This window comes from Pocillopora damicornis, chromosome 2 (genome assembly GCF_964200805.1).
Source record: "Pocillopora damicornis chromosome 2, jaPocDami1.2, whole genome shotgun sequence".
NCBI classification, from domain to species: Eukaryota; Metazoa; Cnidaria; class Anthozoa; order Scleractinia; family Pocilloporidae; genus Pocillopora; species Pocillopora damicornis.
In genome coordinates, this window is record NC_142671.1 from 37,764,118 (window position 1) to 37,777,522 (window position 13,405).

At 36.8% G+C, this 13,405-nt stretch overlaps 1 protein-coding gene across 11 annotated transcripts; it reads left to right on the top strand.

Moving 5' to 3' along the window:
• Positions 1-547: 547 nt before the first annotated feature.
• Positions 548-13,339, top strand: LOC113684067 (protein FAM53A). Of its 11 annotated transcripts, none has more exons than XM_089195957.1 (8): positions 651-750; positions 10,530-10,723; positions 10,937-11,047; positions 11,162-11,344; positions 11,466-11,517; positions 11,700-12,328; positions 12,573-12,629; positions 12,715-13,339. In XM_089195957.1, the coding sequence occupies exons 4-8, from the start codon at positions 11,276-11,278 to the stop codon at positions 13,033-13,035; spliced, it is 1,128 nt and encodes a 375-aa protein (XP_089052083.1). In that variant the 5' UTR covers positions 651-750; positions 10,530-10,723; positions 10,937-11,047; positions 11,162-11,275; the 3' UTR covers positions 13,036-13,339. The 11 variants fall into 11 exon arrangements, with proteins under 11 accessions (XP_027057167.2, XP_089052083.1, XP_027057171.2 ...); XM_027201368.2 differs by lacking the exons at positions 651-750; positions 10,530-10,723 and adding exons at positions 6,933-7,255; positions 10,218-10,338; XM_089195962.1 differs by lacking the exons at positions 651-750; positions 10,530-10,723 and adding exons at positions 9,719-9,787; positions 10,292-10,338.
• The last annotated feature ends 66 nt before the right edge of the window (positions 13,340-13,405 follow it).

A 13,405-nucleotide genomic window follows, 5' to 3' on the forward strand; every position in this document is an offset into this window, starting at 1 on the left:
ACTTGGGTCAGATCTGACTATTTGAGTCTTAGATCGGGAAAAGTTTTGTATACTCATCGTAACTTGGTTCTTGGATCTGTTATTTTTTTATTTTTTTATTTTTTAGGTGAAATTGTGCCTATTTTTATATTATTTATACAACTGGTTTAAAAAACCATGAGAAAATTATATTTTTTTTTGAGAAAAGGTAAGAGTTTCAATATTCATGACGGACGTTCTATTTACCCCCCCCCCCCCCCGAATTTTTTGAGAGTATTCCCCTGAGGAGTGCTAGTCCTGTATGCGTGTTTCTAGAAATTGAAAATTGCGGCAAAAAGCGTGCTATTTATATAAGTGCCTCAATATATCGCCTCAGTGTTGAAGTAAAGTGCCAGCTTGTGGGGGCATCATAATGTCGAACATCATGTCGTACTCGGCTAGCTAAAAGCCATAACCTAAAATGGATAATAATTAACAGACGGTTTATCAGTCAGTAGTTAACAATCAAGACTCATAGAAAAATGGCAAAGATATATTTGTTTTTTTCACATTTCCGTTTAATGTTCAGCTCGCCTCCCACTCACTCATCTCGCGGAAAATTCAATATCGCTTTGGGCGGCGGTCATGTTTCATTAACAACTGAATTAGGTCAAAGTTCCTTGTTGACTTCGTTGAAATCACCGGTGCAGACTGTCGACGATTTGGATACAAAAAGAGAGCGTCCTTTAAACAACTCAGACAACAATTTTCAAACTGGCTGGCATTATTTGGGTAAGTTGTGGTTTAAGAATTGGCATCAGTACTAACAGAATTAAGACCGATGTTCGTATTTCAATGATGTTCACCGTTAAGTTGCAAAGGTACAGAAACCGGAATTTACTAGAACTTGGGATCCGAGTGTCTTTATTCACTTATGTTCTGAAATATGACAAGTATCCAAACAAAAGAGTATAAACATAATTGTCGACGTTAGATAAAACGAGGGAAGAAATAAAAGTTTTATGAAAGAGATCTTAACGATGAAAAATGATGTAAACGTTACATACAGTCACGTTCTCTCTTCCGTACTGCTACGGATATCTGTTTGTGTGATGAACTGAACAATTGAATCCTTCTCGAAAACCAAAGGTCGTCCGCTAATCTCAGTCACACATGATCCGGATTTTAAATCTAAAAGTTGTACAACAATATTTTGTTTTCATCGACAACAACTCAGACAATTTTTTTATTTTCAAGGTCAGTAGCTACGTTAATTATTTTTTCCGAACAAATATGCTAGGTCCATTGGACTTTTACTACCTGCATTCAGTAGCTGACATAGGCTAAGAGCGCCTGTTCAGATCAGCAGCACTGCTTGATATTGCGGTCCGATAAGTCTGATCTCATCTTAGACATGTTTGAATTCGCTGCGTTCCGTCTTAGTAGAGCTAACGAGTGAAAACGTCAGTCAGTGGCAAAATTGAGAACTTGATGGAGAGAATTTACATATTTTAGTACTAAACATGCAGTAGTGAGAATTGAAGCTTGAATAGAAAATGTGCAAACTGAGTCTTGAGGAGCATGGAGATTTATGTAGTGGTGTTTAGAATATGATAAAACTACGATTTTTTAGTTAAACGTTACATCAGCATTGTCATGCGACTTGCTGTTATTCCAAGAGTCCTCGTGATAGTAACAAGGATTCCCGAGAAAATGAAACTGAAATTGCTGACTCATCAGTTTCATTTTCATTTGGTTGTTTATCAAGTTATTGTTTTAATCATGCACTACGTAACCTGCGTGCTTGATTAAAATCTGACAAACGTGAGATGCGCTTATTTTAAAACTTCTACCGTCGAAGAATAATTTCGTCAAAGCTTCAGTGATCATTAAGTAAAGCGGATTATGCAGGCTTCATTTAACAAGGCTGGAAATTCAAGAGTTATGGCTAAAAAATTTAGGGAATAAGTTCTGTAGTTAAGGGCTTTTAGCGGAAGAGGGTAATTTTATTGATCACAGAGGAAATGCAGACCATTCTTTACTAAGCCACAATCTGGTTCCCAGTCAGTTTTCTTTCAACGAAACATCAGCTATCAGTAATTACTATCAGTAGTAACTCAGTTTATGGGGAAACATATGAACAGATAAAACGTTATATGGAGTTGAATAAATGCTTTAGTGCCCAGTTTGGCGTTAATTATTCCCTTTTCAGGCTCAACAGTTTTTGCATTTGATCTAATTGCAGTTAATATTGAACACGAGGATTGTAAACTGATAGAAACCTGATCTTCTGTCATTTTTCAGTGCTATCTCGCAATCCTTACCAGAATTATGAACTGAAAATAGTTCAAAAGTTGTGGAATTATTTATACCCTGGTAAAACTTTTCAAAGTCTTTTAAAGGCTTGAAAGATTAAAAATTATGAACTTCTTGGGGTCATTAGAAGAGATCGAAGACAACATTTTTCGACTCTTATGAAACTAACTGATTTATTACAGCTTGCTAAGTGAAAGATGCCGCGGGTGTAAAAGTAAGAGGGAAGGTGCATCACAGTTTTTTTTAAGTGTAGGACCTCTTAAATTCACAAAATTTCCTTTCGAATCATCGATCGGTGATGTTGGCGTTATATCCTCTCAAGGTCCACGAGGACTCGCACTGCGCGTTCCCAGACCCTGCATGCTACATGAACCAATATATTTTTTCCAGAAAGGAATGGTTTCAAAACAAAAGCTTCTACGAGAATCCTGATAAACCTGCACTATTACGGGCAAACTTTGCATATTTAATAACTGTTCATGTTAAGATCCTCAAATTCCAGCATGAATATTGCATGGTGCGGGTTTCGATCATTAATTTGGGCGGTTAATTTTCTCGGTTAACTTTGACATGTTGGAGTATGAATGTTTACCAGTTAACAAAAAGAATTGTGAGAAAAACAATTTTTTATGAATCCCTGTCTTAACCTGCTCACAAGTGTTACTTCGCCTGCTGTCATTTCATGCGGATAGAAATTTTACCCGTAGTAACAATTGTCCGATCTGATTGCTTTTGACACAAATCAAATTTTCTTATTAAAAATCTCTTCAGTATCAAGATACAAAAGATTCTAATCGGCGCTATATTTCAGTGAGATTGTTTTTATTTTTTATTATTATTATTTTTTTTTTTACTAGCGTTTTGTTTGAATATATTAAAGTCACAGTAAACAATTATTCTATGTTTTGTGACCTATTGCCAAGGATACATTGCAATATATTTGCTGTAAGCTTTTCGCAAAATAGTGCGGCTTGTATTAATGGACTGATTTGAAACTGAGAGAGCTTAAGCGACGCACTGAGGTCGACTGAACAATGTGAAAATTTTCGTCATTTTAAAAGTGATTCAGCAAGGGGTTTTGGTGAAAGGTCATTTATTGCTTGGAAGCTGCGGGCATCACGGTACATTCAGGTCAGTTTTTATAGCCAGCGTGATTTAATTTGTATTCAAAGCACGTTTCAGTCAAATGGATGACCTTCAAATCTGCTCATAAGACATTAAGATCGTTCCTATAAAGCTGTCATTTGACAGCTTGCTAATCAAATTCATTTATTGACGATGCAGCAAAGTGGCAATTGACGCCTTGCTGAAGAAACAAATTCTATTTTCAAGGAAACCCCAAATTTGAGTTCAATTTTGATGCATTTCTAGTTTCGATAGTTAAATCAAATACCCTGATTTTAAATGAAGACATTTTACGAGTTATTTATACTTAGAAATATTTTGTGGTCTACTAAATTTGAGAAAATTTGATAAACATTTATTTTTCAACGCGAGATTAAGACGACCTGTGAATCAATTTTTTTAAGTGCAAAAAAATTTGGCAAGCGATGTCGCTCAATATTTGCGGCCGGGTGAATTTCAAAATCTTGCAAGAAGAAGTAGAAATTTAATCAAAACAGTGGGCTGGTTACTTGGTGGTTACGTGACCTCGGAGATCAAAGGTGTTTCCTTATTTCAAATAATTTCCAGTTCATATTTACACGAAAAAGAAGAGAGAAAATGAACATCCGAATCAAGTGTTGTTGAAAGCTATCACTCAACAAGAATCTTCATCCTGACCTCATTAGAAATCTTTCATGACCTGATTTACACGCCTTGAAACAAGTTCAATTTGGGTTTTTCCCGCTAATATTTATTTCGCAAGGGAGTTAATGACGTCCGCGTCATGGCTTCAGTTTTACTAAACCGCAAACACGTCCGCAGTTTGGCTCTGATTTCGTAATTATTCCATGTAAAATTACAATGAAATACTGAAATTCATCCAGTGAAAACACATACACCGTAATTCAGTTAAGAAAATAGCAATTTTTTTTTCTTTTTCCCCTGTCTTTGTTTTCTGAACCTGACAAGTCAGTATTCCGTTTTCCAAGAAATTAGCATGATTTTCCCCATGTACTCTTTCTAGTTATTCTTTAACTCAGCGTTTTACCTTTGTACAATACACATGTGGCAAGGCACGTTTTTTTTTCTTTCGCTCTCTCCACAAAAAGAAGCCAATCTTTTTTGTTATCAATGCATGATATAAATGTTCTTGTAATAACCATTCTTTTGTCATCACATTGCATGTGATACAAAACTTATTGATGTGGGATTTTATTGGATAGACGTGCTCTGTTAATTCCACGTGGACTGGAAGGACCCAAATAACAATTATAAGAGTTCTCAACTGTGAAAGGGAGTTTATTCAAACACATATCAATCGTTCTTAATCCATGTCAACCCTTAAGGCGATTTAGAGAATTTTATAAACATTTCGTTCCCGCCTTCGTGATCGATAAAATGAAAAAAAGAATACCTCCGTGTGTGCTTATCTTAAACTCTGATGATGAGAAGTGGGAAGCTGGCCAAATTCGTTGCTTCCTGTGTTATTGTGTTGAAAGGGAAAATAAATGCAGCCTTTTCACCCCTAATTGCATAAACAGATGAAAATGAAAATTGTTGCCTCCATGGCAAATTTAATAGTTATCGGTTGGATTTTAGCATCTCTTTAAATATCTCTCGCCTTCCCCTTCATTGTTGTTTCTTCTACAAAAGGCATACCGTACCATTTGAATTGAGTTGGCGGGACTCCGTTTAAGGGACCGAAAATTTCAGTCTCAACCTCATTGTTAGAGAACGGAAAAGCGAAAGGCAAGTCTTATAAATTTGAATGTATTTCCTTTTATAACTACTGAATATCCGGCCCTGCAAAACAAGGGCTTTTCATCAAGAGAACGACGTAAGATATGCGGCTCCTGTTTGATATCGGTCAGCGCAGAAAGAAAACAAGCTCTCCTGTGTATGGCTTAATTCTCAAAAAAAAAAAAAAAACCGAAGATCGAAATGGTATAAGAAGTGCTCTAGCCCAGGAAGCTCTCTTAGTGGATTTTTTTTTTAACCCTTCGAGAAATATCGAGGTTTGTTGTGTTTTAACCCCAAATTAATTATTCTGTTTCCCGTTCGCCCTTATTGCGACTAATTACCGTCTCAGAAAAATGCTAGTTTAAATGAAACTTTGACAAACGTGAGCACACCCAGCTCTTGGAATGAGAAAATATTACTTTCTAGACGGATAAATTGACAGCTAAAGTTTTGTATTGCCAGCAGAAGAAGAGAATTAAATATATCAAAACTTGTGCTACAAGTCCTTAGGATTTTGGAGATCTTCACGATACAGTGCGGGAGTGATAGATATCCTGAGAGAGATTTCCTGCCCTCGTCGAATTGTGTGGCAGGATAATGCCTTGCGCAGACGGCTGACTGGCTCCGGTCATGCAGGCACCAATATATTGACGGAGTATCTTGTGATTGCTAAACAATATTGGAAACGTAAACAAAAACCGTTTGGCTTCATTTCTAAGTCCATGAAAGGAAAACGGAAGAATGCTTGTGCAATACTTTTGAGCATTCTTACAAATTGGAACTCTAATCAATTCTTGGTTCATCTGTCAAGGCAACAGTTACGGGTACTTTCGGGTGCTTGGTTCGTGACCCATAGAACGTGCACCTGAAGTATGACTCTGTGTAATTTTGAATAAGCTTTTAGGGTAGGAGCAAAGTAATTAACATTTTGCTTGGGTTATGGATTAATTCAAGTCGTTATATATGTAGCCTAAAAGGTTGATATTCTTCGTGTTTTTGAAGCTTGTTGAATTGAAATCAATTATTAGCTCACTTTAAGTTGTAGAAGTTGACCTTATTTTATCACGATATTTCATGGTATCCTTCTTCAAGTAACTAAAACTTCGAGTACAGGAACAGTGAAAGTTTCGTGACCTCTGAAACCAAACTTAAAACCCCTTCTGATTAGAGAGCATTACAAGATATCAAACCAAACTTTTCAGCCTGATAATACAGATAAAATGCAAGATACGGAGTTGTTCGTGACCCAAGAGCGCTATTTACGTAATTAACGGCGAGTGGCTTCTTTAGTTAATCGTATAATGTTCAAACATCAGCTAAATTGATATCACTCAGTGTAAAATGTAAAACAACTTGAAACACAAAACAATGCAGAATATCCAGGAAAAATATTACTGAGTTGTAGCAATTTCATCATTAATTTGTTGGATAAAAGTGTATTTCGTGAGGCTGGGAATCAACTTCTTTTGTTCCATAAATTATCTTTATTTAAAACCACTTCAAAAATATATTCTCTTTGTAAAAACCATCGCGTTTTTAGATATGGAAATCAAACTCTTTTACCACATATTATATTTCCCACTCATGCATGAAGGCAATGAAATGTGCAAATGAAAATTCGTTCGCGGAGAATCGATACGAAATTGTTGAATCTCTTATCACACTTCACACCGCTTACTGAATGGAAATTCTCTCCGCACGCGTCTCGGACAAACCAATCATAGATCGATGGGATTTGAACACACCTTGAAACACAAAAGGAAACGCACATTGTGAAATTTAGCTTAAAATTATTGGCACAAAACTAATAAAATGTTACAGAGAGCTTTTTATTATATCTGGAAGCAAAATTAATTTATTTTAAAGAACATCCTTTAAGGAGTTTTAACTAAGTTAAAATTCTCCTTTGACAAGCTGGCAACAAATTGACGTCTCTCGCGGGTGGGAAAATATCTTTATGAATGAACTTAAGCTTGTCACGAATTGTCACCTTTGTGAGTCTTCTTCTTCCGAAATTAAAGGCGGAGTAAACGCGTAAATTGGTTATCAGTTGAGACAGATAGCCGGCTTGGATTTCTCTCTCGCCCAGTTGACGTTACTTGAAATTGCCGAGTGATCGGTCAGTTTTGTCGTAAAGGTTCGGTAAGTGTCTGATTGAATTTGCGATTTAGAAAAAAAATTGCTTTAATATGATCTAGAGATTTCCAGTCACGGTATTTATTGAAGTAATTGTTGTATTTTTATTCCTCATCGAAATTAGTTTAGTTTATAAGGTGAACAATATTTTCATTAAATGATTTCCATATTAGCAAATAACGAAAGGATGCAATTTATCGAAGGACAGACTCAAGTCTTATTTTCAAATCATTCAGCTTCATTCTTCGTTATCCATTTCAACTCAGTCCTTAGGCAGAATACGGCACTGAACATTTCATGTAAATGAAGTAGCTTCTAGCATGAGAATTGACCATGTGCTAGTAACTCAAATAAGCGTGATATTGTGTGAAAATAAACGTGATAACACTTGAGAACACGACAAATTCGTTGGGAGGTTTTGATCGCGTTTTTTCAAATAATTTATTTCAACATTTGCCTCAAAGAGAAAAAAAAGTACAAATCATGATATGGGTTTGCATATTATTAATCTACATTCAAGGTGAGCTGAAGTGTTCTTCTCGAGACAGCATGAAATGTTAATGGTGTGCGAACAAATTTGGAAACGAAGCCGGCTTTTAAGATCTTTATAGTATTCGGCGACTGTATTGATCTCCGATACAAGAATGCTGTTTTCCGAAAAGATTGCGGTTGGAAATGTGTAGATTTGTCTGGAGAAGGTAACTGTAAAGTTTTAAATCACATGAAGAAGAAAAGGCTTCGAACACGGAAAAGATTCGAGCCGGTTGACTTAAAGGACGAGAAAAACAATATCTATATTCCATTTCCCCGAGGAAAGTATTTCAACATTTCTTAGATATCTGGTCGTATTATTTTTCTTAAGCCGTTATGAGCAGGTCAGAGAAAAGCAGGCCGGTTTAAATCTGGTTTAATTTTAGAGTATTTACCGTTAACAGGGATGCAGAATGAGGCACTCTAAGCTCCTAGCTAGGTGGAATTATTTATAATATTATTCACTTTCCATTTCATGATTTGAGCATTTATGTGATAACTATATATTTAAATGGAGATTAGAATCTTTGAGTCAGTCCGTAGTGAAGAAGATACTATCTTACTACACACAGAGCATAGACTCATAGCGTGAATGGGCGAGTTTAAGACACTTCATTTTGTATTTCAGAAAATTTGCCTTTGCAGCCTAGGAATACAAGGTGAACGATAGGCCTGCGATTGTACTTATTACTAACATTGGTTTCAAAACTTTCCCTGCCGTATTCTGGTGGCAGAAGTGTTTTCCTTTTGGATCTACGGAATAGCTTCATTCAAAACTAACATCAAATGTATCTTAAGATGGAAACTTACATTTTTCAGATGACTGAACCTATGATGAACGAGTTTCGAAATGTTTTTACAACGGGATTTAGGCAAGATTTGTAAAAGTTCTAGGACGTGCTGAAAAGGTGAAAGAATAAAGCTTGTTTAGTCGCTGTCACTCGGTGATATCCAAGGCAGGTGCTGGAGTTAAGTATCCTGTAAAGATATAAAAAGTGCGCGCGTTTCGAATCACCAACGGAGTTCTATCTGAAATCCCTTTGAAATAAGACAATTTTTTAGTGTGAATTAGCGTGCAAGATTACACCCTGATGGTGGCTTCCGCTGTTTTTTTACCGTGCTTTTACAAATATTCGACCTAACATTGGTATACATTTGAACAGAGACAATGAAGTTGTATTTTTTCTCATCATAGAACCTCATTTCATGCAAAAATGTTTTTCTCTAATTGGTTTCTTTTCACAGGGAGGAAGTTTTTAAACTCAGTTCCCCACCGTATGTATTCACTGCCATGCATGCGATGTTTCCCTTAATCAGCTTTATTTTCTCCATTTAACAGAGATCACTCTCTTTCATCTCTGCTAGAAATGCTATTTACCAAAGAAAACTCTCACTTAAGTGCAAATGAACTAAAAAGTAAGCAGTTTGTAAAGCTGTTGTCATTTCGTGCCTGTGATGAGGTTGTTTGGAAAATATCCACTACTGGAGACAGTGATGAAAAACCCAGATATGCTTAATTTACTAAGTTATTTACTGAACTGCTTAGCAATTCAAACTCCTTGCAATTGCACGGCAACAAACCTGGACATGTGAATAAATTAACTGCTAAGCTTTTCCTTTTAAAGTGTCATGCCTTTAAGCTCACGGGGCCTGAGTTGATCTTCGCCGATTGATGAAGATATTTACTATGATTAGTGAAGCGATGCATTGCGACCTCCACATTCCCCCTGGGCTGTTTTGGTTCGGTGGTATAATGCTTTTGCTGTGCAATGTTGACCCACCAAATTTCAGTATTAAAATGTTTTCTTTTAGAACAGCTCGGCAGTAAGATTTACTTAAGTACTCAAGGATTTTTTTCCGGAATTGCAACAAAAGATGTTGCGTCATGAGGCAAACAAATCAAACATATTGACAAGACTGAACTGAAAAAGGCATACAAATCTAATTCAGCCAGCTAAAGATATTGGTTTCACTTGCCGCCTTTTCACACTGTGTTTTCCAGGTGAATTTTAAGTATATTCATATGTTATGCTAAAATTGTGTTGTGTCTCCGAGTGTGTTCTGCTAACAATAGGTACTATGAATCACATTAACGAGAAAAACTCTACAGAAGGATAAAAAAATGGGTTGTAGCTTATTTGAATAATCGAATATCGTATCAGAATTGTGTATACAGATGGAATATGTATAATTCATTACCACTACAACGACCTCAATTTGTTTTTACTATTTTACTTAGACCAAGAGGAAATAAAGTAAAATTCGGTGGAAAATAAATTAAGAATCCTATTTTCGTAAACCCGCGAGGGATTTGTAACCTTCGCCTGTACGATTCGCTACTACGTACGAAACATTCCTGTTTAGAAAGAGATATAAACGACTGGCACATGAAAAATAATACACACATCGATAATCCTGTTTCCATTTTTAAGGGAGGAAGCGCTCGACTGGACATAAATAAGGCTTGCAAATTTCTTTTACTTGTTTATCTTCCACAACAATGCAGGGATAGGAAGCCAATCGTGTCAAAAGTGACATTGTGTTTGGAGTGAGGTGAGACTGAATTCATTAGTGTAATTTCTCACAAAGTCCGCGTTGTAGCGACACGAGTTGGTTGGTTGATTTGGTAATAAAATATTTCTTTGCCTGTAAATTCATTGATGGCAAAGAAGTGGACGTCAGCAGGAAATACGAGCCAATCAGGGGCAGTCATTAACCTGTAGCTGCGCTCTGATTGGTTGCAGAGATTGTTCTTTACAAGGTGACATTTATAATCAGACAGACCCTATTCGGCATTTAGAGGCCACAAAAGCCCTCCAAACTGGTCCGGTTTGTACACTCAACAAGAATATCTAACCGATTTTCTTCGATTCACCTAAGCATCGAACTCATCGCCAAATTTACCAAGCGCTCAGCTAAAGAAATCGCCAAATCGTAGGTACATAAAAGGCCTTTCCGTTAATAGATCGAAATGTGTACCTTCTTAGTAGCAGTGAAATGCTTCGCTTTGTAATTTCATTTTGTTCGTGTACTAAGCAAGATAATTTTTCTTTTGCCAAGGGGTTTGGGATTTTTTGCGAGAAAAACTGTTTTTAACATGAAAAGAGATCAAAGAGAAACGAGAATAACATCTTAAATGTGTTTGTTTCAGGCCCTGAAGTTACGCTGTGCCGCTGGTTAGATGCTAGAATCGATTGAAATTTACTACTACTGCTACTACGACATCCGAAACTAAACCCAACATGTCACGGTGCTTAGAAAGGTTAGTTTAGCAGCGATCGGGAACGACCTATCTACGGTAAATCTTATTCATGTTCTTTTAAATTTATCGAATTTATATTTGTGACGGCTGATATCCGGTTTAATTCTCTTTTAGGGCAGTCGACAAGTTCGAGTGAATGCCTCGCGCGTCAGTCACTCATTAAATTTATATTCTGTCATTCAATACAAAGAGAACTGTAGATCGTGGCCTTCATGTGGGGAAACCACGATGGTGACTGTCATAACAGACAAGCTAAAAAATCAATCGCTTGAGGACCTCCCCAGCGATGAACCCGAGGTAACATTTGAATTAACTGATATTCATTCGAGAGACCTGTCGTAGGAGCTTTTCCGTTCTGATTCGATCGCGAGTTGACACGAATTTCAATGATGTTTACTCTTCGCTGCTTTGCTTTCAGATAAATGCATTACAGCTCCGAGCCATCTCTTCCCGGAATAACCACGTTTCAGGTAAATTGCATTTTAGATGTTTCGCTTCTGATTGGTGCGAGAAATTGTCTGCAGTTGTATAAACTTTGCTAGGAAATTTCGCCGAATAAAAACTTGCATGTAATCATCAACGCATTGTTTTTGTTCGAATGAGCTGCTACAAAACACATGGTTCACGATGTAATATTTCACTTTGCTTTCAGAATGTCCTCTCGCTCACTGTCTGCGTAGAGATGTACGACAGATATTTGGTCATTCAAGGACGCGAAGTTATCCTTCTCATCGACCCGGACGAACATACTGCAATAACTGCTCTGTGACCGATTCATCAGCTATGCACAGTACCACTCAGCCACCCGCAAATAAGAAATTATGTTCTTCTCTGTCGCTGCCGGGGAGTACAGAGGTACAATCGTTGTGGGCTCCGCGAGCTTCCGTGGTATGGCAACCTGTAGAAAACTGCGGGAAAAAACCACGATCGATATCATGCCCGGACGACAAATTTAAATTGGCCGAGCTGCTGTGGATAAACAACGAAGTGGAATCTATATCAACACCTCCTGCCTCGCCAACACCAAGACCTGCTTCAGCAGATGCTACCCTTGGGGAAAAACACCTTTTTATGAAAAACGAAAGTCCAAAATCTGATCCTACTGGGAGTAAGATTAACGAGAATAGAGACTTAAACTTTAACTGGAAACCGAATCTGTCAGGTTTGCACAGAAGCCGTTCTCAACCCTGTTTCGATCGCAGGAAAAGTGGTGTAAAAAGAAGAATTGAAGACGATTTCGACTCACACAGACCTGCCTTAGACTTGGAGAAAATGGAAGAGGTCTCAATTTTAGATTAATTTATTTCAGAATCGCTTTGACTAAAAAAAATTGTTATTCGTTAGTCCTGATGAGAAGCTAAATAATCACTGAGTAGTTTTGAATAATTTATTTTTATGAATATTTTACAAAAGACGGTTTCTAACTTAGTTGTTGTTTTTTTGTTTTTTGTTTTCATTTACGTAAGAAATGATTTGTGAGTAATTCAGAGCGGCAATTAAACAGAATGTTTTGTTTCATTTGCAGACGTCCTATTTTCGTTGCCAGAACAGAAAAAAAGGACTACGGATACCAAAATACATGGTAATTTAATGACTCGTGTTCGCGGTGAACGCTTTTTCCAGATAATTCTTGATGCAAATTCGTATATTTTTTATTTCTGTTGTAGAATAAAAAGTGTTCAAGGGAATTAACAAGCTACTTTGCTGAGTCTGAGAACTTCACGCTGAAACCAATCACCTCCTCGCCTCTGTACGCTTCAGTCAGTAGTGTTATGATAACCCCGACTTCATCGCCAACAAAACAGCTGGATTCCGAGATCGAAATCATTGAAGACCTCAAAGGACAAAACAAGTTATCAGACCTCCAGAATGACGGATTACACAATTTAAACCCCAAAGCTCAGGACGAAGGAATCTTTCCTATAGATTACAATTCCGACCTTGATTTGAATTCTATCGAAGACGATCTTTTTTTAGAAGAGATGTAACTTTAGGATGTGAAGTATTTTAAACTTTTAAAGTTTGTAAATGAAATCTACGTGGACACTTTCAAAACAAACATTAATTTATTAACTTGTATTTAGATCCCGGAGTTTTATAATCTCCGTGAATATATCCATGTAGAAAAATAGTTCTTGTATATTTTTGCATATATTAAGACTACAAAACGTTGAGAACACGTTTCTTCGTTGTTCTTGCTACGATTTCTTCGGGAAAGAAAGAAAAAGTTCAAGAAAAGATGGTTGAAAAGGAATACATGGATGTTATAAGACATCAAGTAGATTGCTAAAAGAGCTCTGTGGTATTTTAAGGGTTATTTACTTAATGGGGCTAATTGTGGTCACACTCTTTGAGGCG